The sequence below is a fragment of the Cnephaeus nilssonii genome (assembly GCF_951640355.1).
Source record: "Cnephaeus nilssonii genome assembly, chromosome: X".
In the NCBI taxonomy this organism is placed as follows: domain Eukaryota; kingdom Metazoa; phylum Chordata; class Mammalia; order Chiroptera; family Vespertilionidae; genus Cnephaeus; species Cnephaeus nilssonii.
This window is the reverse complement of record NC_137071.1, coordinates 125,339,953-125,367,610: the sequence shown is the minus strand read 5'-3', so window position 1 is coordinate 125,367,610 and position 27,658 is coordinate 125,339,953. Positions and strand designations below refer to the sequence as shown.

At 44.0% G+C, this 27,658-nt stretch overlaps 1 protein-coding gene across 1 annotated transcript; it reads right to left on the bottom strand.

The window, feature by feature from the left end:
- Window positions 1-9,336: 9,336 nt before the first annotated feature.
- Window positions 9,337-11,518, bottom strand: LOC307096059 (erythroid transcription factor-like; the record flags this gene model as incomplete). The annotated part of the gene is made up of 4 exons (XM_079765637.1): window positions 9,337-9,782; window positions 10,264-10,389; window positions 10,890-10,996; window positions 11,098-11,518. 4 exons carry the CDS (start codon window positions 11,516-11,518, stop codon window positions 9,411-9,413), a joined length of 1,026 nt encoding a protein of 341 aa, XP_079621763.1. The 3' UTR covers window positions 9,337-9,410.
- Between the last annotated feature and the right edge of the window lie 16,140 nt (window positions 11,519-27,658).

The following is a 27,658-nucleotide window of genomic DNA, read 5'->3' as shown; positions in this document are numbered from 1 at the left end:
TTCCCTTACATAAAATATCTATCTATTTATCTATCTATCTAATAACAGGGAATATGCTAATTAGCTGGGTGTCAGGACCTTTCAGGAGGAGGCTGCATCATGACCACTCAGGAGGAGCTGCTTGTGCAGATGGGTGGGAGGGGACTGCGTGCAGTCCCTAGCCCCAGCAGTCCCGGGGAGGCTGGGGCTGATGGCGGGCCAGAGTGGAGACACAACACAAAGGAGCACCTGCCCCCACCCCAGTGGACACTATGTGGTGGCCAGCACTACGCGGGTCAGGCACGGGTCCCGGCCCCCTGAGGGGTGCCTCTTGCATGGCGGGAGGCGGGGCGCCTCCTTGTGCGATTTCAATCACAGTATTTCAATATCGTGCTGGGCCTCTAGTTGAGTTTATAATAACATTAGAGTTGGGGGTGTCAGGTAATGAAAGGCATATGCATGACTAAGTCCTGGGAGTAGTTGCTTTAAGCCATATTGTGTGCTGAAAATTGTGTGATGTAGAAGCACGTGGACAAATGGACCAGATTTCTAGTCCTCCAACACCTAGCGTCTAGAAAGGTTTCCATGGCACCCGACACGGAGAAGCCACACATGTACTGCCTCCATGGAAAACAGGGACTGTCCTGCCGCCAGGGTGGTTTGCTGTCCATGATTCCATAAGAAATAAATGAACTCAACAGACCTTCAGCAACACCTACCATGTTTTCTGCAGTGGACTTCACACAGGACGTGCAGACAGCAAGCACAACCTATTTCTAGTCTTTAAGTATCTCCTCGGAAAGCTAACAAAAGAGTGGAATGTAATTTATGAATTACAAGTCTCCACAGGGTACATTTTCCTGCAAGACGGAGAACGTGGAAGAGGAGACACAGAAGTGAGCGGGGAGAGAATAGGGGCAGTAGGAACGGGAGTCAGATCAGGGGAACTGAGTCCTTGTGACCCTGAACATGCGTGGCTCTCCCTGAAAATTCCATTGTTTGCGGCTCACAGACGTGATCTCATATTCCTGAGTAGTTATGATTTTCACCAAAACAGTTAATGGAATTTCCAGTCTTGTATTCATCAATTTTTAAATGATTTTTTTTTTTGCACCATCACTCTGTATTTGCAAAGACTAGAGGAATTTCCAAAGTTCTCTCAGTGTGAGGACATTTCAGACAATTGAGAGATCATTAGAAAGGCCTACACTGATCATGAAGCCAGGAAGTCAGCCATGCCTGGGCACTGGGAGCTATTGAATATAGGGGGCTGGGGTTTATTGAGAAATTCTCCCTGTTCCAGGCACTGTAGCAGGCTTCGGGGTTAGAGGGTCAATCAAGCTGATCCAGCTGTCTACGTGCCGAAATTCAGCAGGTGGATCTTAACCCCAGTGGTCTGTAAAGCTCTGTCAAATTTGTGTATCAAGGGGGTGTTTTATACTCTCTCTCTCTCTCTCCCTCCCTCCCTCCCTCCCTCTCTCACTCCCCCCCTTTTCTCTCAGGAACTCAGCTAGGATATAGGGTATTGGAGCCAGTCTGTCTGACTCTAAAGCCTCAAAGAATGTCTGTGACATCAGGCCCTTTGCATAATGATTTATTTCCGTGTAATTCAGAGCCACTACCTGCAAGTCCCCTGACTGTGCTTGCCTGCCGCTGCTCCACAGAGAACCTTGGAACTGGACGTCCGCTTATCTAAAGGTCAGGGACAGAATGGGCCGCTCCAGCATCCAGGCTGTTCACACTGACTGAGCATGGCACCGCCTTCCCAGACAGTGGCCTTTGTGCTGCTGTCCCACCTCACGCCTTGAGCTTGCCCCCATATTGCCGTTAGTCTTCACTGCACACCATTCAGAGCTCTCTGCACCGTGCCTTCCACAGTTCTTACTTTAATTTGCACCTCAGAGCCACATGTGGGTACGCTAGGCCAGAAATTATTCCTCCTCCTGTCCAGTAGGTTGTTGAACAACAGAGAATTGCCTTCACCACCACAGATCCAATACACCGATAACGTAAATGTTAGCTTTCTGTTGCTGCATAGCTAATTGCCACACATTTGGCGGCTTAAATCAACACATTTATTATTTCACAGTTTCCATGGGCCGGAGGTGGGGCATGGATCACTTGAGTTCTCTGTAGCGTCTCCTGAGGCTGGAATCAAGGTGTCAGCTTGGTGGGGTCTTACCTGGAGGCTCTGGGGGAAGCTGCCTCCCAGCTCATTGAGGTGGTTAGCAGGTGCATCTCCTGTGGTGGCAGGACAGACCCCACTTCCTTGTGGGTGTGGGGGGGCTCTCTCAGATTCCAGAGGCTGCCTGTATTTCCCGTCATGTGGTTCCCTCCATCTTCAAGGAAGCCGTGTGGTGCCGAGTTCTTCCTGTGCTTGCAACTTCCCTTGCTTCTCCTGCTGCTGCTGCTGCTAGACAGAGAGGATTGTCTGCTTTTCAATGGCTCCTTATTAGATTAGGCTCTTTTGGGCAATCCAGGATAATCTCCCTCTTTTAAGGCCCCCAGTTTAGTAACCTTAATTATATCCACAAAATCCCTTTGGCCACCTAAGGCAACACACATGTGCAAGTGATAACTCCTCTTGTCCACAGTCCTGGGATTATGCTGGGAAATATCCGGAGACCAGTTTTAGAATTCTGCCTACCACAACCTTTGATAACTGCCAGTTAATTATTTATGAAAATCCTGTTTTGTGACCCTGATTGTCTGTACTCCTGTGAACACACTGCCCCCTCTTTATTGACGTACATCATGTCATCATAGAGTTTTACTTCAACAACAGGCTTGTTCCTTCTCAAGTGTATTAGTCAAGGCGCTCGCTCTCTTCCTCTCTCCCTCCCTCTCTCCCTCCCTCCCTCCCATCTTTTTAGGGCCATTTATCCTCCCCTTGAAAGCAAAGAAGCCTCCCATAGAACGTTGTGTACACTCACTGTCCTCAGTTCCTCTCCTCCCATTTTCTCTGATTCATACTTCAATCAATCTTATACAGCTTCTATTAATATGAAACTGTTCTGCTCAAGGTAACAATGACATCAATATTTCTAAATCAAATGCCCATCTCACAATCCTCTCCTTAATGACCATTTATAATTTTTGCACAGAGTTGATCACTCCCTCTACCTAGAAGTACCTCTCTCGTGTATTATTCAGGGTTCTCTAGAGAAACAAAACTGATCGGATATATATACACAGGAAGGGAATTATTCTAAGGAAGTGGCTCATGCAATTATGGAGGCTGAGAAGTCCCCGGAGCTGGTGATGTTTCCAAGCTGGAGTCCCAGGAAAGCCCATGTTGTAAGTTCAAGTACCAGAGAACCAGAGAAGCCAATGATGTAGATTCCATTTGGGATCTGAATACCTGAAAATTCATAATGCAGAAGGCAGAAGAAGATCCATGTCTCAGCTCAATTCATCAGGCAGGCAGGACCAAGTTCTTTTGACTTTCCCCAAATTTAATTTCTAATAGCCTACTATTGACCAGAACCTCACTGATAAATACAGTCAATTAATACATACCTTATATGTAACATATATATTGAGTGGCCAGATTATGATGATCTCTGAACACATAATAATCTGGCCACTCAGTGTATATCCTATATAATAAAAGGCTAATATGCAAATTTCCCCCTCGACCAGGAGTTCAACAAGCAGGCAGGCCAGCCAACCGCCCATGTCCCCATCCCCCTGGCCAGTCTGGCCGGCCCCCACCTATGCACGAATTCACGCACCAGGCCTCAAGTGTATATATATATATATATATACACACACACACACACACATACACACACACACACACACACAGAGTGGCCAGATTATTATGTGTTCAGAGATCATAATAATCTGGCCACTCAGTGTATATATTATATATTATATATTATGTATTATGTACTGTATTTTTACAATAAAGTAAGCTAGAGAAGAAAATTTTAAGAATATCATAAGGTGTAGAAAATACATTTTCAGTAGTTTTTTATATTTATCAATAGTATAAAGTTGATGTAAATATGAATCATCTGTCAGTACCTACACCCATATTATTTTATGATACAAAACACCATAGATGTTTTTACTAATGGTAAACATAAAAAATGAAAATATAATGAAAAATTAATTCATATTTATTTACTGGTATAATGATATTTGCATTGATAAAAAAGAAGAGCAATATGATTGTTTTATGTTGTCCTTGTGTAATTTATATGATGGCTTTACAGTAGCCTAGCCTATATGCTAATGAATAAATCATTATAAAATTTTCATGGGATACCTTATTTCAGTCATAATACAGTATTGGAATCATTGTTACATTTTTTAAAAAATCACCTATGATGACAGGCTGATATGTAGTTTCTCTGATTACAGGAGAGGCATACTATACAGTAATGTCATTCTTTTTTTAATATATGATTTTAGTGATTTTAGAGAGGGAAGATGGGAGAGGAAGAGAGAAGGAGAAGCATGGATGAGAGAGAAACATTGATCAGCTGCCTCTTGCATGCCCCCTACAGGGGATTGAACCAGTGACCTTTCTGTGCATGGGATGATGCTCAACCAATTGAGCGACACTAGCCAAGGCAGTAATGTAATTCTTTGAAAGCAAAGTTTTAAAACAGTAAGAAAGCTAGCATATTATTAATTTTATGTTTCATACTAGAGGCCCAGTGCACAAATTCGTGCATGGATGGGATCTGGCTGGCCTGCCCCGATGGCGGCATATGGGGCCAGGCTGGTGGGGTAGAGGGGCTGCAGGAGCCCCTGATTGGGGAGAGGCCAGCCAGGGGGAGGGGCCATCTCCCCCCCTCCCTCCCAATTGGGCTGGTTGGCCGGCTGCAGTGCGCATCTTAGTAACCGGTCATTCCGGCTTTCCAGTCCCTTGGCTTTTATATATATAGATTACTCACCTTATGCCTATATAAGGATAGGCTATCCATTTCAATATAATTCTTACAATTTTCTACTTAATGAATACTTAGGTGATGGTGACACAAAAATGTCTCATACAGTTCTTGCCATATAGTTATTAGATTTTTACATGGAGGCAATCACACACATACATAACAGTTAAGTTTATCAACCATTCACATTTCTCTTCATTGTGAATGGCACCATGTATGGTTTGTAAGTGTGTGAGTATGTTTGTGGGTTTTTTTTTTTTTGGTGTTTTTTTTAATATCTACCCAAGAATATTTTTCCATTGATTTTTAGAGAGAGTGGAAGGGAGGGGGTGGGGAGAGAGAGAGAGAGAGAGAGAGAGAGAGAGAGAGGACTGAATGGGGCAGGGGGAATTGAGCCTACAACCCAGGTACATTCTCTTGACCAGAATTGAACCCAGGACCCTTCATTCAAGGGTGGATTCTCTATCCACTGAGCCAATCCGGCCAGGTCTGGTTTTTAAAAAAATGTTTTTATTGATTTTAGGGTGAGAGGAAGTGAAAAGGAGAGAGAGATGGAAAGATGGATGAGAGAAAGAACCATCATTGATTGGCTGCCTCCTGCATTCCCCTTACTGGGCAGCAAGCCCAAAACCTGGGCATGTGCCAACAGGAATCAAACCGGCAACCAACTGAGCCACACTGGCTGGGTATGTGCATAAATTTTGATAAGTTTCAACTTTTTATAATATATTTGTATATATTTTATGATATGATAAAATAGACTAGTATCTATATAGTGTATTTTATATATGGATGACATATATAACTTTTTCTTAATTTTTCAACATTTCTAGGCTATGCATTTGAGTTTTTTCAAATTGTCACCAATCTCCAAAATTTTTTCCAATATATTTATTGAAAAAAAAATCTCCATATAAGTGAAACCATGCAGTTCAAATCGTTGTTGTTCAAGGGTCAACTGTAGTTGTTGTTTTTTTAATTGGTCATAGTGCCCATCTTCTCTTTCTTCCTTTCTGGTATAGTGTAATAGGTGCCCTTTCTTCCATCTCAGATAAATCTCTCCTCTAGTGCTCGTATGCCCACTTCTCTAATCCTTTAATTCTCCCAAGGGGAGGTATTAGCCTTAGTAGTGTTTCTTTCAATTCCTAGTATGACATGGAGCAATCAGGCAAAAAGAAGATAGTGGTTTTGTTTATGGCTGTTTCCATGAAAGATCATTGGAATGCATGGATTTGTTCTTTATTTATTTTGAATTTCCAGATATTCCCTTGCTCATTTGTAAGTATGAAAATTATTTCCTTGCCAAATGTGAATGTTTTGTGTTATTCAATATTTTCCTTCTGTTCAAGAATAATCAAGAGTAGTATTAATAAAAATGATTCTCACTAGGTTCTGATTACTATTGTATTTGATATAATAATTATTATTGGTCCCATTTTACAGATGAAGGAAATAAGGCTCGAACAAGATTCTGTCCCAAGATTAAGACGTGGGTAAGCAGAGATTTGAATTCATATGTGCATTCCAGATTTTGTGTTTTCTCCATTACAATTTCAAGTAACATATTGAAGGTTCTGAGACCAACTATCAGAGCTGAAGCCCATCATGTACAGCTTTTTATACAAATAAAATCTTGAAATTTCACTGGATTTTGATGAAGGTTCATTATAACTATCTAGAATGAACCAAGGTCTAATTGTGGTTCAAACAAGGTTACTGGAAATTAAGTCTGATGGCATGATTGATATATGTAGTCTGCTAGATTGAGTTGGAAAAGATACTTTTTCTTTGTTTGACTGATTTTAATATTGTTATTTCAGTAATATTTTTTAGTTGTGAAAATGGGAAGTCATGAATATATTGAGATAATGGTAGGCCGTAATTTACAGGTTTAATGTAATCCCAATTGAAATGTCAATAGAATTTTACTTGCAGAAATTGACATAACCATGTTAATATGCAAATGTTAGAATAATGTTGAAAGAATATGTCATTTAGGAACAGTAAAATCATTTTCAAGAGTATGACATTTCATTGTCTGGATTTACAATAATCCTACCTAATAAAATAGTAATATGCAAATTGACAGCACCTTCGCTATGCCCAAGCCATACCCACCAGCCAAAGCCACACCCACCAGCCAATCAGGGCGAGTATGCAAATTACCCAACAAAGATGGCAGTTAATTTGCATGTGCTGAGAGAGGGAGGAGTGAAGACTGAAGACACCTTAGAAGGAAGAGGGAGGAAAAGCGGAAAGCAAGGTGGCTGCCAGAGGGAAAGCCCGGGCGGGGCGGAGCGGGGTGGAACGGGGCGGAGCAGGGCGGGCGGCAGTGGCAAGTGGGTGCAGGCTCGGTGGCCGCAAAGGCGGCGGCAACGGCAGCGCACGTGGCCGCAACAGCCGCTTGCAGGATTTTCCTGCAAATGGGCTACTAGTCCTATATAATAAAAGGGTAATATGCAAATCGACCGAACAGTGGAATGATTGGTCACTATGATGCGCACTGACCACCAAGGGGCAGACGCTCAACACAGGAGCTGCCCCTTGGTGGTCAGTGTGCTCCCACAGGGGGAGCACTGCTCGGCTAGAAGCTGGGCTCACAGTGGGTGAGTTCGGCAACTGTGGTGGGTGCGGCAACTTCCATATGGCAGTTCCCTGGGCTAATGGGGCAGTTGAGGCCTCTTAGCCATTTTGGACTAAGGTGAGGGAGGCAGGGGTCTGTGATTTCAAAGGGAAAGCAGGTAATTCATAGACAAAACAGAGCAAATATGTGTTAAACAAGTTCTTGCCAGGCCACCCTGAAACAATAGGACACAGAGGGGAGTCCAACCGACTTTGCTAGATTTTTCCCTGCTGGCCACACTTAGTTCATGTTATGATGCTAATGCGATGCTCCCTTTCTTTTTTTAAAGTATATTTTTATTGATTTCAGAGAAGGAGGGAGAGAGAGGGAGAAAGAAGCATCAATGATGAGAGACAATCATGGATTGGCTGCCTCCTGCACGCCGCACACTGGGAATACAGCCTGCAACTTGGGCATGTGCCCTGACCAGGAATCAAACCGTGACCTCCTGGTTCATAGGTGGATGCTCAACCACTGAGCCACACTGGCTGGACTAGAGTGTTTTTTCAGGTGTTCATGAACGAAAGCAGCTGAGCCTTCCAGCTGTTGTGGAGCACAGTGAGCACCCAGGAGACGGTGCTGCTTGGGGTTAGGAGCCTCTGGGCGGTGTGGAGGCTAAGCCCCGGAGCCTGGCTCAGCCCTGTGCCACCAGCTGTGTGGCCCTGGGAGAGCCACTTAACCTGTCTGGGTTAGGATGTCACCTGACTCCGTGCATGTCCGATGTGAGGGTGTGTTCCATGGGAGAACAGATTCCACTTTAGGGGGAGCAGTTCACCCAGGTGGGTAGGTGTGTTGGGGAGGGAGTTGGCACTGTGGGGAGCTCCCCACCTGTGAGGTCTAAATGTCCCCCCTAGAGATTATTTTGTCTCCTAATCTCCCCCCTCCTCCTCTACCATTTCCCACAGGGCTGCAGGCCGAGCTGGGCTGAGAGAGATAAGAGATGAGGGACAGGAGGGCCCATGGACAACCCCAGGGTCTCAGACTGGCCTTCTGCCCTTCTTGCTGCTTGCCATTCCAGCCCCTCTTTCCTCCCATTCCTGTCCTGAACATGTCTTCTGTCCCTTGGAGGTGGGTCCCTAACTTACAGACTGAAACTATATATGTTGATGCCTCCACAAACACGTGTACAGAGCTGCTCACGCTGTCAGCCACTCAGAGGCACCGTGACAGGGCACATGGCATGGGATACGCTCACATACACATGCTGTCGCACAAGCACTGCCCTTACCAGACCCACAAAGCCCTCCTGACACGCTGCTAGGTCTCCACATACCGTCTACACAGTCCCTGCTCAGCATTCCAGAAATGTTTGTTTATCCAATGCTGAGCCTGGTACACATGCTGTGCCTGGTACACCGTCTCAGAACCACCCCGCGTGGTGCACAGTCACATGAGCACAACCTCACATGTTGCCTCCGCACACCCCGTTACACACATACCCCCACGTCCTCTCACACAGTCACTTGTGCCCCGTTCCTCACAGTCGCCTGGTGTCAGGCCACCATCTCTCACAACCTCACCCCCATGGTCACCACCTCACAGAGCAATCAGCCACCACACACTGTCTCTTCCCATGACGTGTGCATGTACACACCATATCATGCACTCTGGTTGCTGTCACAAGCGGTTTCACATACACTGTTATACTTGCACATCACAACCCACTATCATGAAGGGTCACGGGGGCTGTCTCTCCCAGCCTCACGCCATCCCCAGAGAACCACAGGCACCGCTGCACCCCCCCTACCACGGCTCTTTATTCAGTCCCACTCAGACCCACACCTCCAACCTCAGGACATGGGTCCTTTATTTCACAAATCTTTGACAATCCAGACAAAAAGGTTTGGGGGGCCCAGAGGGTGGGTTGTAGAGACTGCTGGCTCTACTGCTGGCCATGCTCTGTGGCCTCATTGGTTGAGTGGCGCCTCCACAGTGCTGCTGGTGGTGGGAGGCATGGGGCCTGTGGGGAAGGAGCCTGTGGGTGAACCCAACAGGGGCCCGGGGAAAGGCATGAGGGGGCTGACAGGCCCTGACAGCACCACGGGGCCCAGGCCTTGGTAGAGATGGGCAGTGCCAGGCGGGCCCAATGCCAAGCCTGAGGCCACTTCTCCAGAATTCCCACCATCGCTGCCCCCAGCCACCATCATGAAGCCACCCGCTGGCCCATCAGCTGGTCCTGTGCCTCCCAGACTCGACGCTGCCTTCTTCTTTTTCTTATGTGATGCCTTGTGCTTTCTAGTCTTTACACCATCCTTCTGCATGGTCAGTGGTCGGTTCGCCTGACAAAAGGGAGGCCATGAGTGGTCCCCAACCTCAGACTTTTGCTTCTGTGTCAACACCCTTTCCACCCCACTCCTTAAGAGTAGGGAACTGGCTCAGGACTAGGGGAGCAGGCCCCAGCTGTGGCACAGATAATGCCCCAAGGAATCATGAGCTTGTGAGGCCCTAAGCTGGGGAAAGGCTGGGGGAGCCTCTAGCTATAGGACTAGCTGATGGCTGGAGGGGAGGAGGAAGGAGATGAGAAATGGAGGAGAGAGAAGGGAGCAGGAGGGAAAAGAAAGTCAGGAAGAAGATGGAGGTGCCGAGGAGAGAGGGAGGATGGGGAAGGAGGAAGGAGGAGAATAAAAGGGAGAAGAGAGGAAGGGAATGAAGAAGAGAGAGAATGGCGATAGGAAGAATACAGGAAAGGAAAAGAAGGAAAAGGAAGGCAGGGTTAGTGGGATGGGGGAGCAGGGGGAGGCTCCAAGAGGCAGGGCACACCTGGTGTCGCTTGTAAGAGAGTCCGCAGGCATTGCACACAGGATCTCCATTGGCATTCACCTGACACACTGCCGGGGTGGTTGTCTGGCAGTTGGTGCACTGGGCACCTGCCCGCTTGCTGACCTTCTGGGGGCAGCAAGAATGTGAGGGTCAGTGCACTGGGGGGGGGGCTGGAGGACCCAGGAGGTGAGGGTCAGGGTGAAGGCAGGGCTTCCTGGACAAGGCGTAGACTGAGGGTTCTCTAAGGGGTGAGGACATGGCCTCCTGTCCCGGGGCTTTCCAGATGGTGTGGGGGACTGCATCAGTGGTTCTCAACGTTGGCGGACATTGGACTCACTTGGGGAGTTGGAACCAATCCTGATGCCCAGGCAGCGCCCCAGACCAAGTAAATCAACACATCTAGGGAGGGCCCCACGGTGGTCCCAGTGTGCAGCCAAGTATGAAGACTGCTGTGCAGGGAGTGGACGGCGTGCCTGCTTGCAGCCTGAGGGTGGGCTGGGGGTAGACACTCCTGTACAGAGCTGGGTCCCTGAGTGGATGGGGCAGGGAGGGGGGATCTGGTTTCTCGTAGAGTGTGAGGACAGAGAGCAGTACCTGGGTGAGGGGAGGCAGGCCTGGGGTCTTACCGGGCGCTTTTTGGGCTTGTTCTGCCTATTCATCGTCTGATCATCGGCATTGCACACGTACCACTGCGGAGTGGCTGTCACTTCACAGTTCACACACTCCCTGGCGTCTGGAGAGGTGGACAGGGGGAAAGAGGGACCAGGCTCAGCCCAACTTTGCCTTGGACCACTCCCCCTCCTCAACCCCCCTGTCCCTTTTGAGGGACCTCACCACAGGTGGCCGTGGGCAGGGTTCCATGAAGGTTGGTGGAGGAATAGGCCGTTGCATTGGGGGGGCTTCCGGTAGGAGAAAAGAAGCCCCTAGGAAAGTCGGGGGCCCCGGAGGCACTGCTGGGGACAGGAGTGGAGGAAGGCACAGCAGGTCCCAGTGTCAGCAGCTCCGAACTCAGTTGCTGTGTCATTAAGGTCTCGACGAAGGTGCCTCTCGCATAGGAATCTTCTGAGACCTGAGGCGGGGCGTCCTCCCGGGTGGGGCACACAGTGGAGGACAGGTAGACCCCAGTGTTGCTATAGGCCCAGCTGGTGTATTGTGAGCCCTCTGGGGTCTCCTCCACACAGTTGAGCACCTGTAAGCCTGTTGAGGGGGTGGGTATGGGAAGGAAGAAAGAAGGGGACAGAAGTTCTGACGCCATCCTGCTTTCAGGGTGCAGTGGTGCCCAACAGCCCCAGCATGGTGGCCAACCTTCCCCCCTTCCCCCCTTCCCACCTTCCCATAGGTTTCCAGAACAGCTGCTGGCCCTGAGGGACTCCTGGATCTGAGCCCCACTGGTCACCCTGGCAGCTGCAGTCACCTGCAGCCATTTCCCAATGGGCTTTGAGCATAACTGTGTGGAGCCCCATGGGCCACTCAACAACTAGGGCCACCCCCACCTACTTACAACATTCATTCCTGATGTGGCCGTCTGGGGATGTACATTCCCAGGCCTGCACATACGTAGACAATGTGGTCCACATAGCCTCGTGAAGCCTTCTGGCCCTTTCCAAGATGGCCTCTTTGTTGGGTTCTACCCTAGCCAAGGGTCTCCATGGCAACCCCAACAGCATGGAACCCTGCCAGGAAAGCCAGTGCAGCAGCTGCCTGCATGTGCCACGACTAGGGTCAGGGGTCAATCCTGTAACCCAGGTATGTGCCTTTGACTGGGAATTGAACCCTGGACCCTTCAGTGCACAGGCCCATGCTCTAACCACTGAGCACACCATCCAGGGCCCATGAGAGGTTCCTCTGGGCCAGGCCTGGAAGTCGTGTATGTCACTCTGCTCACTCCATTGATCAGAACTCTCACATGTCCACCTGTCATTGTAAGGGAGGCTGGGAAAGGGAGTGAGTCAGGAAGAAAGGGGGACAGGGTTGACAAGCCTATAGCAGTGTCTGCTTCAGGATTCTGTAGATTCCCCAGAGCTACGCTGTTTCATGTGGTAGCCACTAGCCACAGTCAGGACAGTGGCTCCTGTACAAGGTGAGGGCAAGGCTTCCAGAACAAGGCTGTCAGAGAGAGAGAGTCACATCAGGGCTCCTATACAGGGTCAGGAGAGTGTTTCCAGTGTACGGGCAGGGGGTCCTGTGCCAGGTGAGGCTATAGGTTCCTATATAGGATGAGGTCTGGACTTAATGCAGGGGGTCAGGACAGGTGCCACCCACAGGTTCAGGAAAGGATTTTATTTTCTTTTAACATATATTTTTATTGATTTTAGAGAGGAAGGGAGTGGGAGAGAGAGAGAGAAACATCAATGATGAGAGAGAACCATTGATGGGCTTCCTCTTGCACGCCCACCACTGGGAACTGAGCCTACAACCCAGGCATGTGTCCTTGGCCAGAATCAAACCTGGGACGCTTCAGTCCACAGGCCAATGCTCTATCCATGTAAATTCAAGACTAAGGTTCGTGTTGAGAGTTGGATCACGGGTTCCGGTGGACTCTGTGGGGTAGGGCGTGAGGTAGGGATTGTTGTGCAGAGTGAAATCTGGGGCCATTGTCAAGAATGAAAGCAAGGCTCCTAAACTAAGAGTTTGCAGATGGGGATTTCTTTTCTTTATATAATAGATATTTTTATTGATTTCAGAGAGGGAGAGAGAATCATTGATTGGCTACCTCCTGCATGTCCCCTACTGGGATCGAGCCTGCAACCCGGGCATGTGACCTGACCACGAATCAAACTGTGACCTCCTGGTTCGTGGGACGACGTTCAACCAACTGAGCCATGCTGTCCAGGCTGTAATTGTAATTATTTACTGCAGCATTTTCTTGATCTCAATCATTCCAGTGTCACTCATGATTTTTGCTTTTTTGGTGCACTATATGTACTTCTATATATTTGACATGTTTTTGTTTTTGAAATATAAGAGTATCTTTTAAAAAGAAGCATAGTTCTAAGATTAAAAACTAAGAACACAAAGTAATGTTATGAAATATTTGTCAATGAAATTAAGATTCAGTACAAATAATAGTATGTTAGTGATGTGGTTTATACTAACTACTTTATATAACTTCTCTCGTTCAATCTTCAAAATAGCTCTTTTAAAAAACTCCCCAAGGGAAGAAAAAACTACCCAGGGTCACAGAGCTAGTATAAGGGAGAACCAAACTCTAAAGTATTTTGCGCCCTAAAGCCCACATAAAGTGCACTGTAGGCAGTCCCCCCCAATTGATTTTTCCCAGCTGCTTCCCCTGATTCCTTTTCCCCTTTCTCACTGATCCAGTCCTCCCTGGTTTTCAGCACTTCACACTTGCAGCAGCTCCTCTTCCCACAGGTCTCTCCCCAGATGCTCTGGCCCACTGCCTGTACATTCAACTGCAACCTTCAAGAACAGAGAAAAGTAGATATTTTAAAGTCTTCTTGAGAACATAAAACAATTGTTATCTGTACCTTCCTGAGAACTATTAGGGAATGAGCTTATGAACAGGGCTCTTTGTGATCTAGTTTCTGGGAGTGAGAATGCAGATAGGGACCTGAGGGAGAGATGGGAACTTTCCTCCTTGTGCAAAGGAGTGGAGGAGGAGATAAGAGTCCCGAGGAACTGAAGGCTGCTGTGGAGGGAGGGGGATCTGCTGATCTGCAGGAAATGTACAAGGTAAGGGAGGGCATAGGACATGGCTCATGGTGGGCACCCAGTAAATGTTCTTAGGTTTTAACTAGAGAGAGAGGTGATAAATTATGGGCAACCATGTAATGAGGAAATTGCTTTCCAAGTCGAAGTTGTGACCAGGAACTTTCCCTTTGAGTTCACAAACATATTTTCTCTGTTATTAGAAGCTTAGTAGCCAGATCAAGAAAAGTTGAGGCAGCAATGATTTAAGGTGAGATAGGATTCAAGGAATAATAGATCTGGAATTGGTAACTGAAACCAATGGATACAATATGCAGTAAGAGGAAGAAGAAGACAACTATATTGTTTGTTGTCACCCTTTCTCCACTGTTTCGGGCAATTTCTGTATATAATTTCATGAAATTTTCAGGACTAATCTGCAAGGTGTGGGATCCCTTGTCACGTCCTGCGTGATTCAGGGTTCCTGTTCAGGTCCGGTTTCTGGAGAAGGCCGCAATCAAAATGAAAAGAAGTTAGAAAAGAATCAATTTGGGTAAATGGGGGGCCAGGCGGGAGCCCACCTCTAGTGGGAGGACTACTCACTGCTCTGGCCTTTGCCATCCCTTTTATTGGGGTTCTGAGATACACCCATATTCTTTAGGCAGGAAATTCCAATAATAGACAATCAGCAAAAATTTACATATGATTAACAGGTGAGAGTTGATTTAACTACCAATGTCTCAACTAAACAATGAGTGACTAGCTCTGACCATTCAGAGCGATTAAGGTTGACCAAAGCATTCTGGATTCCCTTTTCACATTTAACTTCCAATGTCTCAATGTTCGGTTTCCGGCACAAGGGATATGTTACCCTCATATGACAAATGAGGAAATGGGTTTCAAATGACTATGAAGAAATTAGCAGCCCACCAAAGTGGTATGAAGATTATTTTAAACTGAAAACACCTCAACAGACAGCAATCATATAAAGAAACATTATCTCATTTTAAGCAGAACCTACCAAAAATGCAACTGCCATTGACCTACCTGCCCCTGCTCTCCACAGGGAAATTTCCAATTGAAGGAAGACTGATGCTTAGCATAGGAAAGTACTAATTCAGCTTCCATACCTCCACATATACATTACAGACACCCTGGGAAATGTTGAGCATGGAAGGAGATAGACTGCCCATTATCATTAGCATGAAAAAGCCCAACAGAACTTTCCATAACTTTCCCATTGGAGCCCTAACCTCCCTCCCTTTTGCTTAGATGGTTTATAAACCTTTTGCTCTAGCTATTCATGGAGTTACTCATTATTGAGTGCTCCCACAGATGCCCATCTTTTCTTCTGTTAATCTATCATCGGTTAATTCACAGGCCATGACCATTTGAGCTTAGGTTGGTAGAGGAAAACTTTTTCTCCCAACAAATAAATGTCTTGCTCAGGTTCACACAGATTGAAAATGGCAGGCCACAGGATTTTGCCTCTGGTCATTTGTGCCTCAAAGAAAAAAATTATGGGGGCTCCTGGATTCTAGAATGGGAATATGTGTTTAATGAAGGCCTCTCTACCCCCTTATCAGATGGCAGTGTGGTTCACTGGAACAGACCCAATAACAACCACAGGACTGACCCAGGAAATGCCCAGGTTCTTTAGACTCACATAATCAGGGTCTAGCCCACAGCTCCCCATTCCACTGAAACTGAAATGAAGTATATGAGTGGGTGGACTACAGAAAGAACCTGTGTCCCTATAATTATTCTTCAATCAAACTCAGAGAGGGTGACAGTTAAGACCAGTAAGTGGTCACTTTGCAGAATTATCTTCTGTCACAGAACCTCCGGGAAGCTAAAGATCCTAGAGAAAGGCTGACTTGGGTCAGGACATATGTCAGAGAAGCCACAATAGTCTTTGGATTCAGTGAGGTCATACTATGTTATCCAGGTCAAGTCAGTTAACATCCCTGAGCCTCAGTCCTGTAAAATGTGAATGCTCTTACATACTGCCAGGACCTTGTGGAAAATGGAAATATATTAGTCAAGAGTTTGCCACATCAGGTTAAGTCTATGACATTAGTAATTCTGGCTTCTGGAACTTTAAAAAATTCTAGTTCACTTTGTAGACAACTATGTGTGTATTTGCACATATTAAATACTAGTGGCCCTGTGCACGAATCCGTGCGCCAGTAGCTCTCTGCAGGGCCTGGCTTCCCAGAGGTTCTCCACGGTCCAGAGGCCCATCCACGCCAGGCACCGAACGCTTGCCTTGTCGCCGGGGCAACGATGCAAACGTTCCCCCCCCCCCCCGCCCCCAGCTGCTCCATGCCCACTGCCCAGAGGCCCTCTGTGGCTGGGGTATAATGGTTGCCTCATTGCTGTGGCGATGAAACAAGCATTCCACCAGGCCGCTCACGCTGCCCACTCTCAGCAGCTGCCCCCCCCCTCCCCAAGACTGGGGGACTTCAGCGGGGCTGAGAGGACTGGGTGCTGCCATCTTGTGGCTATGGGTGCCACCATCTTTGTGACGGAGTGACAGTTAATTTGCATATTGCCCTTTTATTATATAGGATATCCAACACACACACACACATGCACACATACAAAGTAGTTTCTTGTATTGGTACCACACTGTTTCTTGAAATCCACAAAATACAAAGGCAAAAGGTTTTATCAGGGAAACTTGTTCCTTAGGTGCCACTATAGGATTTGAGAGGAATACAAAATGACCATTGTCTACCTCCACCAACTTAATAAAAGATTCTTTTATACTACTTTAAACTTATAATAATTTTGACTATTACATTTGAGTAGGTCCTCCATTAAGGCTAAATCTTTTTTTTTTTTTTTTTTTTTTTTAATTTCTTTATTGATTAAGGTGTCACATATTTGTCCTCATCCCCCCATTCCCATCCCACACCCCTCCCCTTGGATGCCCCAACCCTCTGTTGAACTTAAGCATTGGTTAGGCTCATATGCATGCACACAAGACCTTTGGTTGATCTCTCCCCCCTCCCCCCACCCTCCCCTATCCTCCCTCTGAGGCCCGATAGTCCGATCGATGCCTCCTTGTTTCTGGTTCTGTTCTTGTTCATCAGTCTATGTTGTTCATCATTTCCCCTAGATGAGCGAAATCATGTGTCACTATAGATATACTTATAAGAATTGAATGTGCGACGAGCAAAAATAGTTATGCTGACAGGCAAATGAATCAGTCTGTAGTGAGTTTCTTTCTGGACCAACAGTTCTTTTGAGACCCAATATCAATGTCCACCGGTTCCCTATGAGTACATGTCGGCACTGACCCCTCAGCTCTGGATGGTGGACAAATGGTGGTAATGCAGGTCCGACTCCCTCTGGTTTGGTCTCGGCTGGACCCAGGGGCACTGCTTCACCCGGATCCAGGGGCCCACGGCCTCGCCCGGACCCGGGGCCAGGCTCACCCGGATCCAGGGGCCCGCGGCCTCGCCCGGACCCGGGGCCCAGGGCTCACCCGGCTCCAGGGGCCCGCGGCCTCGCCCGGACCCGGGGCCCAGGGCTCACCCGGCTCCAGGGGCCCGCGGCCTCGCCCGGACCCGGGGCCCAGGGCTCACCCGGCTCCAGGGGCCCGCGGCCTCGCCCGGACCCGGGGCCCAGGGCTCACCCGGCTCCAGGGGCCCGCGGCCTCGCCCCGACCCGGGGCCCAGGGCTCACCCGGCTCCAGGGGCCCGCGGCCTCGCCCGGACCCGGGGCCCAGGGCTCACCCGGCTCCAGGGGCCCGCGGCCTCACCCGGACCCGGGGCCCAGGGCTCACCCGGCTCCAGGGGTCCAAGGCTAAATCTTATATGTAATCTATAATATATATCAATATAGGAAACCACACATTGTTTTATTCCTAAATTTTGTTTTTGTCTTGTTCCTAATATTAAAGAGATAAATCAATATTTTAGAAACAGAAAATAACCAAAACTTATTTTTTTAAAAGAAGAAAAGGCCAATATGAGCAATCGTATGGAGCCTCCTCAAAAAATTAAAAATAAAACTACTATATGATCCAGCAATCCACTGCTGGGTATTTATCCAAAAGAATTGATATCAGGATCTCAAAAAGACATAAGCATCCTGATGTTCATTGTAGCACTATTCACAATAGCTAAGCTGTGAAAACAACCTAAATGTCCATGACAGATAAATGGATAAAGAAAATATAGGACACACACACACACACACACACACACACACACACACACACAGTGAAATACTATCCAGCTTTACTAGAATAGGAAATTCTGCCATCTGCAACAAAATGGATGAACCATGAGGGCATTATGCTAAGTGAAATAAGCTAATCACAGAAAGACACATACCACATGATTCCACTTATATGACGTCTCTAAAATGGTCAAACTCAGAATCAAAGATTGGAATGATGGTTTCCAGGAACTGGTGGATGGGAAAATTAGGAGTTAGTAATCAGCAGGCATTAAGTGTCAGTTAAATAAGATAAATAAACTGGAGAGATATGCTGTGCAACGTTGTACCTATAATCAACAATAATGCATTGTACATGTAAAAATTGGGTCAGAGGGTAAATTTCATGTGTTCTTATGACAATAAAATAAAAATTTTAAAATACTTTAAAATAATCATAACTTTCATAGAAGAGATTGTGATGGGCAAAGTAGAGTTCATAACAGCACCACTCACTCTGGACAAAGTTGGGAGACAAAGCAAAGATGTACTTACAGCTCTCCTCAGTGCAGTTTATGATATTTTTAGTAAATGCTCTTGCCATGGCCAAAGTTTCTCTTAGAAAAATAAAATGAAGACACAATTGTCTTCTTCTAGGTTATGGATCAATTCATTTTGAGAATTATGTTCACTATATGAAATAAACAGAGGGAACTGGAGAAAAAATTAAAAATACATTTAAAAACTTCTCTCTTTCTGCCTCCAAATATGAGCAATGTTAACAATTTAATGTAGTCACTCCTGTTTTTCTCTCGCTCCTTTGTTGTGGGGAAAAGCACACATACAGAGATGTATAGAAACAATAAATTAATACAAAGCAAATACCAAATTTTTACCCAGGCCAATAAATATAAAGGTCTCCAAATAGTGGCAGTAGCTTTTGTTTTCAGTTTTTGTAGTTATAATGAACACTGCAATAAATTCCTTCACTCCAGAGATTTTAATAAAACTCCTTTGGCTAGCAAAACATCTAATGGAATTCATTATATACCAGTGTATGTGCATATATGTGTCAGTGTGTGTATACATTCTAGTTATTCTACTTAAACATATCTAGACACATCAGAGATACTTAATAAATACTTATAAATTTATTTTAAAAATAAATTTTATTTCATCAATCCTAAAATGAATACATAAGACATAGAAAATAAGAGAAAGTTTTTTAAATTTTCGAATTTTTGCTATTTTAAGCTACCTGCAGTATATATTAAAAATTTAGACCACAGAGTTACATTTCTGGGATTATGGCAAATCACATTACTCAGACCAACTTGTCTACTGAAAATAACTCATAATGCTATGGTAAATAACACTGTGATCTATACTTTTGGGAATATTTTATCTGTAGTTATTAATTGTCCCTATAAGAAAGTAAGGATTGATTTTTGCTTTGTTCTTATTCAACAACCATCAATCAGACATCCCAAGAGTTATCCTAATATTTATGAAAAAGGCCACTTTCTAGGCTTTCCTGAACCAACTCAGGAAGGAGATTAGCAAAGGGCATATCATTAATATGCATATTAAAGAAAATGGTTCTGACAAATACTTGGCAAATTAGTGCTTCAAATGCTCCTCCTCTACAATACCTTCTTCCTGATGGTTTTAGTATACCATACCAACTGAGTGCATAAAGTTTTTTCATGATAGATGTTTCTCTAGAGAAGATTGAAAAAAAGCTATGATTTATAGGGTGTTCACTTTTATTCCAGGAACTGGCTTAATCTACTGTGGGGAGAAGCAAAATGTCCCTCCTACCCTTTCGAGTTCTTCTTTAGATAATTTTGGTTTAAGAATTAAATTGACACAGACAGATTAATAGGAATTGGGCTGGTAATTGCCAAAAAGGTTTTCTATTACTAAACCACCCTTTTCCGGTCCTTTGGTTAAAGGGAACACATTATCTCGGTGTGTTTTGTCTATGCTTGTTGTTGGTTCTGAGTTGGAGGCTTCTGTTTGGAATATAATGGAGGCAATAAGGAAACTCATCATATTCCTTAAGTTTCAAGGTCCCTAGGCAGTCTGACTTCTTTTCCTGTTTCAGATGTTTTCATGTTTGTAGTGTTATGTCTAGAAATGTTTAGTTGTAAGGAGGACCTTAAAGCAATGGCACTGCCCTGGCTGGTTTTTCTCAGTGGATAGAGGGTCGGCCTGTGGACTGAAGGGTCCTGGGTTCAATTCCGGTCAAGGACACATGCCTGGGTTGCAGGCTTGATCCCCAGTAGGGGGCATGCAGGAGGCAGCCAATCAATGATTCTCTCTCATCATTGATGTTTCTATCTCTCTACCTCTCCCTTCCTCTCTGAAATCAATTAAAAGATATATTTTTTAAAATTGAAAAAAAGCAATGGCACTACTCCATCTTGCATATCCCACAAACTTCAAATGTTATATTTTAATTTATATTCAGTTCCAAGTATTTTAAAAATTGTCTCAAAATTTCCTCTTTGAATCATGCATAACTTATAAGTAGGTGGTTTTGTTTGAAAATATTTAGAGATTTTCTTAGATATCTGTTATTAAAATCTGATTTAATTATGTTATGGTTGAAGAATATATCTTAGATCCTTTCTGTTATTTTAAGTTTTTTCTTTTATGGCCCAGATGAAGGCCTATCTTTCTTATTGTTCAGTGTACACCTAGATAGTTAACTTTACTGTTATTAGGTGAGACAGTCTATATCAATTAAGTCAAGGTAGTAAATGATGTTGTTTGGGTCTTCTAAGTTTTGCTGATTTTCTGACCACTTGTTCTATTGATGACTGAGAGAAGAGTATTGATTCTGAAAATATAATTATGAGTGTGTCTATTTCTGCTTCATATTCTATCAGATTTTGCTTTATGTACTTTGAAGTTTTGTTATCAGGTGCACACATATTTAGATTGCTATTCCTTCTTAGTGAATAAACCTTTTATCATTAATTAATATTCCTAATTATGTCTGATACTTTTTCTTGTTCTGAAATTTGCTTTGTCTTATATTATTAAAACTACTCCAGCCCTGGCTGGATGCCTGAGTTGGCCAGGAGCATCATCCTGTACACCAAAAGGTTGCGGGTTCAATCCCCGGTCAGGGCCCATAGGAGAGGCAACTGATTGATGCTTCTCTCTTCTCTCTCTCTCAATAAAAACATATCTGCAACTGATTGATGTTTCTCTCTTCCCCCTCCCCTCCTCTCCCCTCCCCTCCCCTTCCCTTCCCTCCCCTTCCCTCTCCTCCCCTCTCCTCTCCTCTCTTTCAATAAAAACATATCCTGGGGTGAGGATTAAAAAAAAAGAAAAGAAACTACTCCATCTTTCTTTTAATTAGACTTTGGGTGGTATATTCCTTTCCATCTTTTACTTTTAACCTATCCATGTCATTATATTTAAAGATAGTTTCTTGTAAATGGCTATTAGTTGAGTCTTTTTTCTTTACCTATCTGACATTTATTTTTAATTAATGTTCTTTGAACATTTATATGCAAAATAATTATTGATACGTTGGATTTAGCTCTACTATTATATGCTTTTTGTTGTTGTTTTCCCTTTCATGTTTGTTTTCTCTTAAATAAGTTCTTCCTTATTTTGTATTATTAGCCTATTTTTAGTATGAGCTTTTATTTATCTTTATATTTAAAAAATTTTATATGTTTTTATTGATTTCAGAGAGAGGGAGGGTGAGGGAGAGAGATAGAAACATCATAGATGAGAGAGAATCATCTATCCACTGCCCCCTGCATGCCCCCTGCTGGGATCGAGCCTGGGCATTTGCCTTGACCTGGAATATAACCCTGACCTTCTGGTTCATAGGTTGGCACTCAACCACTGAGCCACATCTGCCGGGCTATCTTTTGGTTTTTAAGTGTCTCCCTGTATTAAATGTTTTAGTGGTTGTTCTAGGGCTTAAAACATATACACCTTACTGTTAAAAATCTATTTCAATTAACGTTTTACCATTTCAAGCAAAATCACCTCCCCTTTGTAGTTGTCATATGTCTTACATTTACATACTATGATACCCCAACAGTTAATATTATAAGTTTTGCTTTCCATGGCCAAACATATTTTGAAAAACTTAAGTAGAGAAAAATAGTCAACCATATTTATCCAGACATTTACCATTTTTATTTATTTTCTTCATTTTGGTACTCAAAGTTCTCCATGATTATAATTTTCCTTCAGTCTGAAAAACTTTAACATTTATTTTAGACTAGTTTTTCTAGAAACAAACTCTATTTTACTCTTTCATTTACTTGAGAATGTCATTATTTCATTGTCATTCCTTAAGGATATTTTCACAGGTTGTCAAATTCAGGGTTGACTTATTTTCTCTCAGAATTTAAAAGATGTTGGTATATTCTGGCCCTATGGTTTCCTAGGACTAGTGCATTGTTACTTGAATCATTACGCCCTTATATGCACTGTGCTATTTTCTATTGGCCTTTTTCACGGGTTTTATATAATCTTTGGGTTTTAGAGGTTTGATTATGATATTTCTGGGCATAATATCCTTGGAGTTTATAATCTTTTGGGATCTTTGAGCTTTCTGGATCTGTAAATTGATGTCTGCCTATTTTAGGAAGTTTCAACAATTATTTCTCTAAATACATATTCTGTGTCAATATCTTTTAAAACTCCTTTTAGGAATCCAATAAAGACCACAATTTCTGAGTCTATGCTCATTTTAGTCCAATCTTCTCATTGCTCATGTGATTGGATAATGACTATTATTCTAATTTCAAGTTACTGAATCTGTCTTTATCATTTTCATTCTTCTGTTGATCCCATTTAGTACATTTTTTAATGTCTGATATTGTAATTTTGATTTATAAAATTTACACTTGACTTTACAAAAATAATTTGTATTTCTCTGCTTTTACCTTCATGCCACCTTTACTCCAATGAAGCATGGTTATGATGGCTTCCTTTGTCTGACTATTCTATTATCTGACTATTCTATTATCTGGGCCACCTTTTCCCCAAAAATGTTCTTGGTTCTTGATATGTAGCATAATTTTGGATTCTATTCCTACGTGCGATTATACTGTATTTCAAATATTATGATGTTATCCCCTGGATAATACTTTTTTTTTTATTTGGTTGGTTGGTTTAGCTAGAAATCAACCTGATTAGGATTAAACTAAAAGTTATGTCTCACCTTCTTTGGATGATTTTCCATTTTCAGTTCACTTTGCAAAGAAACTGCTATGTGGTTTGACTGCTCCACACACGCACCTTTCAGGATTTAGTTTGAGACTTGGCTAGTGGTTTATGAAGTTGAAAGTATCTTACCATACTCCTTTGGGTCTACCATATGTATGTGCAACTTACAAATTGGTTTGAAATATGGTATACAGATTCATTCATAGAATTAGGATATTCCCTTCCATGTACTCTTCTCTCCAAGATTGCCCTTTCTAAATTCTCTGGCTTCCAAGGGCCCCTTAAACCAGTGGTCGGCAAACTCATTAGTCAACAGAGCCAAATATCAACAGTACAATGATTGAAATTTCTTTGGAGAGCCGAAAACCGACTTCTGCGCATGGGCCACGAAGTTTCGATCGCACTGTATGTGTGCGCCCGCACGTGGTATTTTGTGGAAGAGCCACACTCAAGGGGCCAAAGAGCCGCAGTTTGCCGACCACTACCTTAAACCAAATCTCTGTTCAGAAAGATAATTTCTCTTGGAGTTTTAATCACCTATGCCAGCGCAGGGGAACTCTGTGGATGAAAATTCTCCCTAGGTGTGAGTGGCACAGGGCTTTCAGTTAGGATATCACCTCTTCTTCCCAGATAACTGCTGTTCCTGGGAGTCTCTCTCTCTCTAGTCTCTCTCTCTCTCTCTCTCTCTCTCTCTCTCTCTCTCTCTCTCTCAATGGGCCCTATTTGAAGGGCAGAACAGAAGAAGAAGCTTGATTTCACATGTCCGTTGAACTTTGTCAGGTATCCATTCTTCTTGTGGTGTCTTTTACTTTTGTTGTTCAGGTTGCATGCTCCACCTTAACCAATGGAAATTTAGAAAGCTAGAACGCAATCTTGTTGGTTTCAGAGAAGATCATTTTAGTTTTGATCAAGAATGCTTTACAAGGATGCTACGCCCTGTGAAGTGCCTGTATTTTTTCAGTAAAAATTGTATTGGATGTGGATGACTATTTTAGGAGTAGAGACATGGGTAGATATCTCAGCAATTCTAACATAACTGAATTGCTGTTATCATCCAAACTCAGTATTCACCTACATGCTGTGAAATGGAAAATGGTCTGTTGTACTCAAATTCTTAACTACATGACAAAAAGAATTAGCAGCATAACAAAATTTTTTTTTCATTTTCAAATAATTAAAAATATTTTTTAATTTTTAATAATATTCTATTATCTGCCTCTTAACTTTTAGGCAGCTTATAACTTTCCCAATACTAAAAGCTAATTTGAAAAAAGATCCCCTTACATGAGTCTAAAGCACCTGGCTCTCCCCTCCCCAATTCCTGTTTTTCTTTCCTCTTTGGGGACATCCTAACTTCTTTCTCAATATCTAAGTCCTTGAGCTAAAATTAAAAAAACACACACACTTTAAACATTGTAACATCTTTTCCATCCCTGCTCTCCACAATAGTCTCTTTGAGAATAATGCTATTGATCATTACGTTTTGATAAATTGCAATTTACAATCTTAATCTCTTGCCCTGGCCAATGTGTCTCAGTTAGCTGGGCATCATCCTGTGCACTGAAGGGTTGCCAGCTTGATTCTTGGTCATTGATCTTTCTCTCTCTCCCTCTTCCTTCCTCTAAAAATCGATTAAGGAGAAAAAAATTAAAAATAAAATCATAATCTCTTTCACTGGAACATTGCTACAGCTAAAGAGTCATGAAAACTTGCTATTTAAACAAAAATAATTTCTTGTATCCAAAGGCAGCATACAAATGGAAGTTAGGGAGTAAACATAAAATATACTTAAAAAAAAACAATATAGATCTGTTTCCCATTATTGATTCCTCTTCATTGAGCTTGGAATCCAACGTTGCGCTACTTTTTAAATAAATATTATGCTGGAGCATGGAAATTTCATTGACAAAATGTATAGCTCCAGGACAGGCTCCGGCAGGAAACCCAGAAATAAGTTTTAAAATGTCACAATGTCTATTGATTCATTCCAGGCAGCCTGGATGGACACACACACACACACACACACACACACACACACGTGTGTGTGCACATGTTACATACAGTGAAATAATCTCATATAAATTCAACACTAGCAATGTTTGTGTCCATTCTAGAGGGTACTGTGCTAAGCAAACTGGGATGTCTGGACCCTCTGAACACTAATTTTAAACCAGTTACCTCTGGCCCTAGCCGGTTTGACTCAGTGGATAGAGTGTCGGTCTGCAGACTGAAGGATCCCAGGTTCGATTCCAGTCAAGGGCACATGCCCGGGTTGTGGGCTTGATTCCCAGTAAGAGGCGTGCAGGAGGCAGCTAATCAATGATTCTCTCTCATTATTGTTGTTTCTCTCTCTCTCCCTTCTTCTCTGAAATCAATAAAAAACATATATTTTTAAAAACCAATTACCTCTGAACTGATTTACACAAACATATTGATACCCTTATTGAACAGTTGGGCTATCCCAGCACTGTCTTAAATACTTCACATGTATGGACTGAATTGATCCTCATAGCAACCTTTTTTTTAAAATATATTTTATTGATTTTTTACAGAGAGGAAGAGAGAGGGATAGAGAGTTAGAAACATCGATGAGAGAGAGAGACATCGATCAGCTGCCTCCTGCACAACCCCCACTGGGGATGTGCCCGCAACCAAGGTACATGCCCTTGACCGGAATCGAACCTGGGACCTTTCAGTCCGAAGGCCGATGCTCTATCCACTGAGCCAAACCGGTTTCGGCTCATAGCAACCTTTTAATGTAGGCACTGTCATATTTAAAATATCACACAAGAGGAAATGAAGGACCATAGTCAATTTACACCGTCTGCAAATGGTGGTGCTGAGATTTGAAGCCAAGCATTAGTCTGGTCCTAGTATCCACGATCTTCGTAGCTCACTGCAGTACACTAGTCCTCCTCATTTGTGAAAAGAAGAAACAGGAAGACATTTTTATACCGAAATAGAAACATGGTAGGAACACACTTTCCCCCGTGAAGCCATTCTCTTTCCCTCTCCTTCCTTACACCACTGCATCAAATCCACGCAATGTGATATTGCCACTTCTAAATTCAAGTGCTCCTTTGACATTCTTAGATCACAACCTCAAAGTACGTGGACATCCTGAGATAGATGTGGTTAAAATCACAGACACAAAGATCCCTCTTGGCATGCTAGAGTGGCTGCAGCCCTGGGAAGCTCTCTGGGAAATGGGGGTGATTGATTATAGCAAGTTCTTCCTGAAAACAGAAGACTTGGTTGTCAGGTTACTAAGAAGGGGCTTATTGGGGAAAAATAGGTCCTAAATTCATTCTTTTTTAAAAAATATATATATTTTATTGATTTTTTACAGAGAGGAAGAGAGAGGGATAGAGAGTTAGAAACATCGATGAGAGAGAAACATCGATCAGCTGCCTCCTGCACACCCCCCACTGGGGATGTGCCCGCAACCAAGGTACATGCCCTTGACCGGAATCGAACCTGGGACCCCCCAGTCCGCAGGCCGACGCTCTATCCACTGAGCCAAACCGGTTTCGGCAAAGTATTGCGCAGCCTCCCCATCGGGGAACCCCGGTCTCCCGCGTGACAGGCGGGGATACTCACCACTGTACTAACGAGGACGAGCTCTCTAAATTCATTCTTAAGGCAAACATTGGGAAGGACAGTGGGGGGATGGCAGGTATACAGTGGGTGACATGGTATAAAGGGGAGGTAGGCTTCTTTGTGTGGTGGTTGTGGGACCGAATTATTTCTACTTCCCACAGAATACATCACTACTTCGTGGCATCTCCAAAACACTAGGCCCTCGGCACCGGACAGTGTCTGCACAGTAGAGGGCTGCCACTGCTAAGGTGGTAACCAGTGATGAGAGGTTACTCATGAAGGAAAAATCAGTAGGTTACAGGGCACTGGGCATAGAGTTACAGGGTAAGGATAGGTCTTTTAAAAACCTGTTTTTGCCCAGCCGGTGTGGCTCAGTGGTTGAGTGTCGACCCCAGGCACCAAGAGGTCACTGGTTCAATTCCAGGTTAGGGCACATGTACAGGTTGTAGGATCGATCCCCAGTAGAGGGTGTGTGGGAGGCAGCCAATCCATGTTGATGTTTCTCTCTCATCAGTGTTTCTATCTCCCTTCCTCTCTCTCTCAAATTAAAAAAAAAACAGCAATGTATTTTTTAAAAGACCTGTTCTTAAAAATTCTTTGGGTGGCAGGCAGGGACAGGATATGGAGGAAGGTGGAAGGGTTTAAGGGGGTAGGCTTTTCTGTGTAACAGGCTTTATAGGTTATTTTTACGATAGTATACTAATGTGGGAATACATTACTATTAATTTGAAATTTGATGGATTAAAAAAACTGTTCATAGCATTCTCTT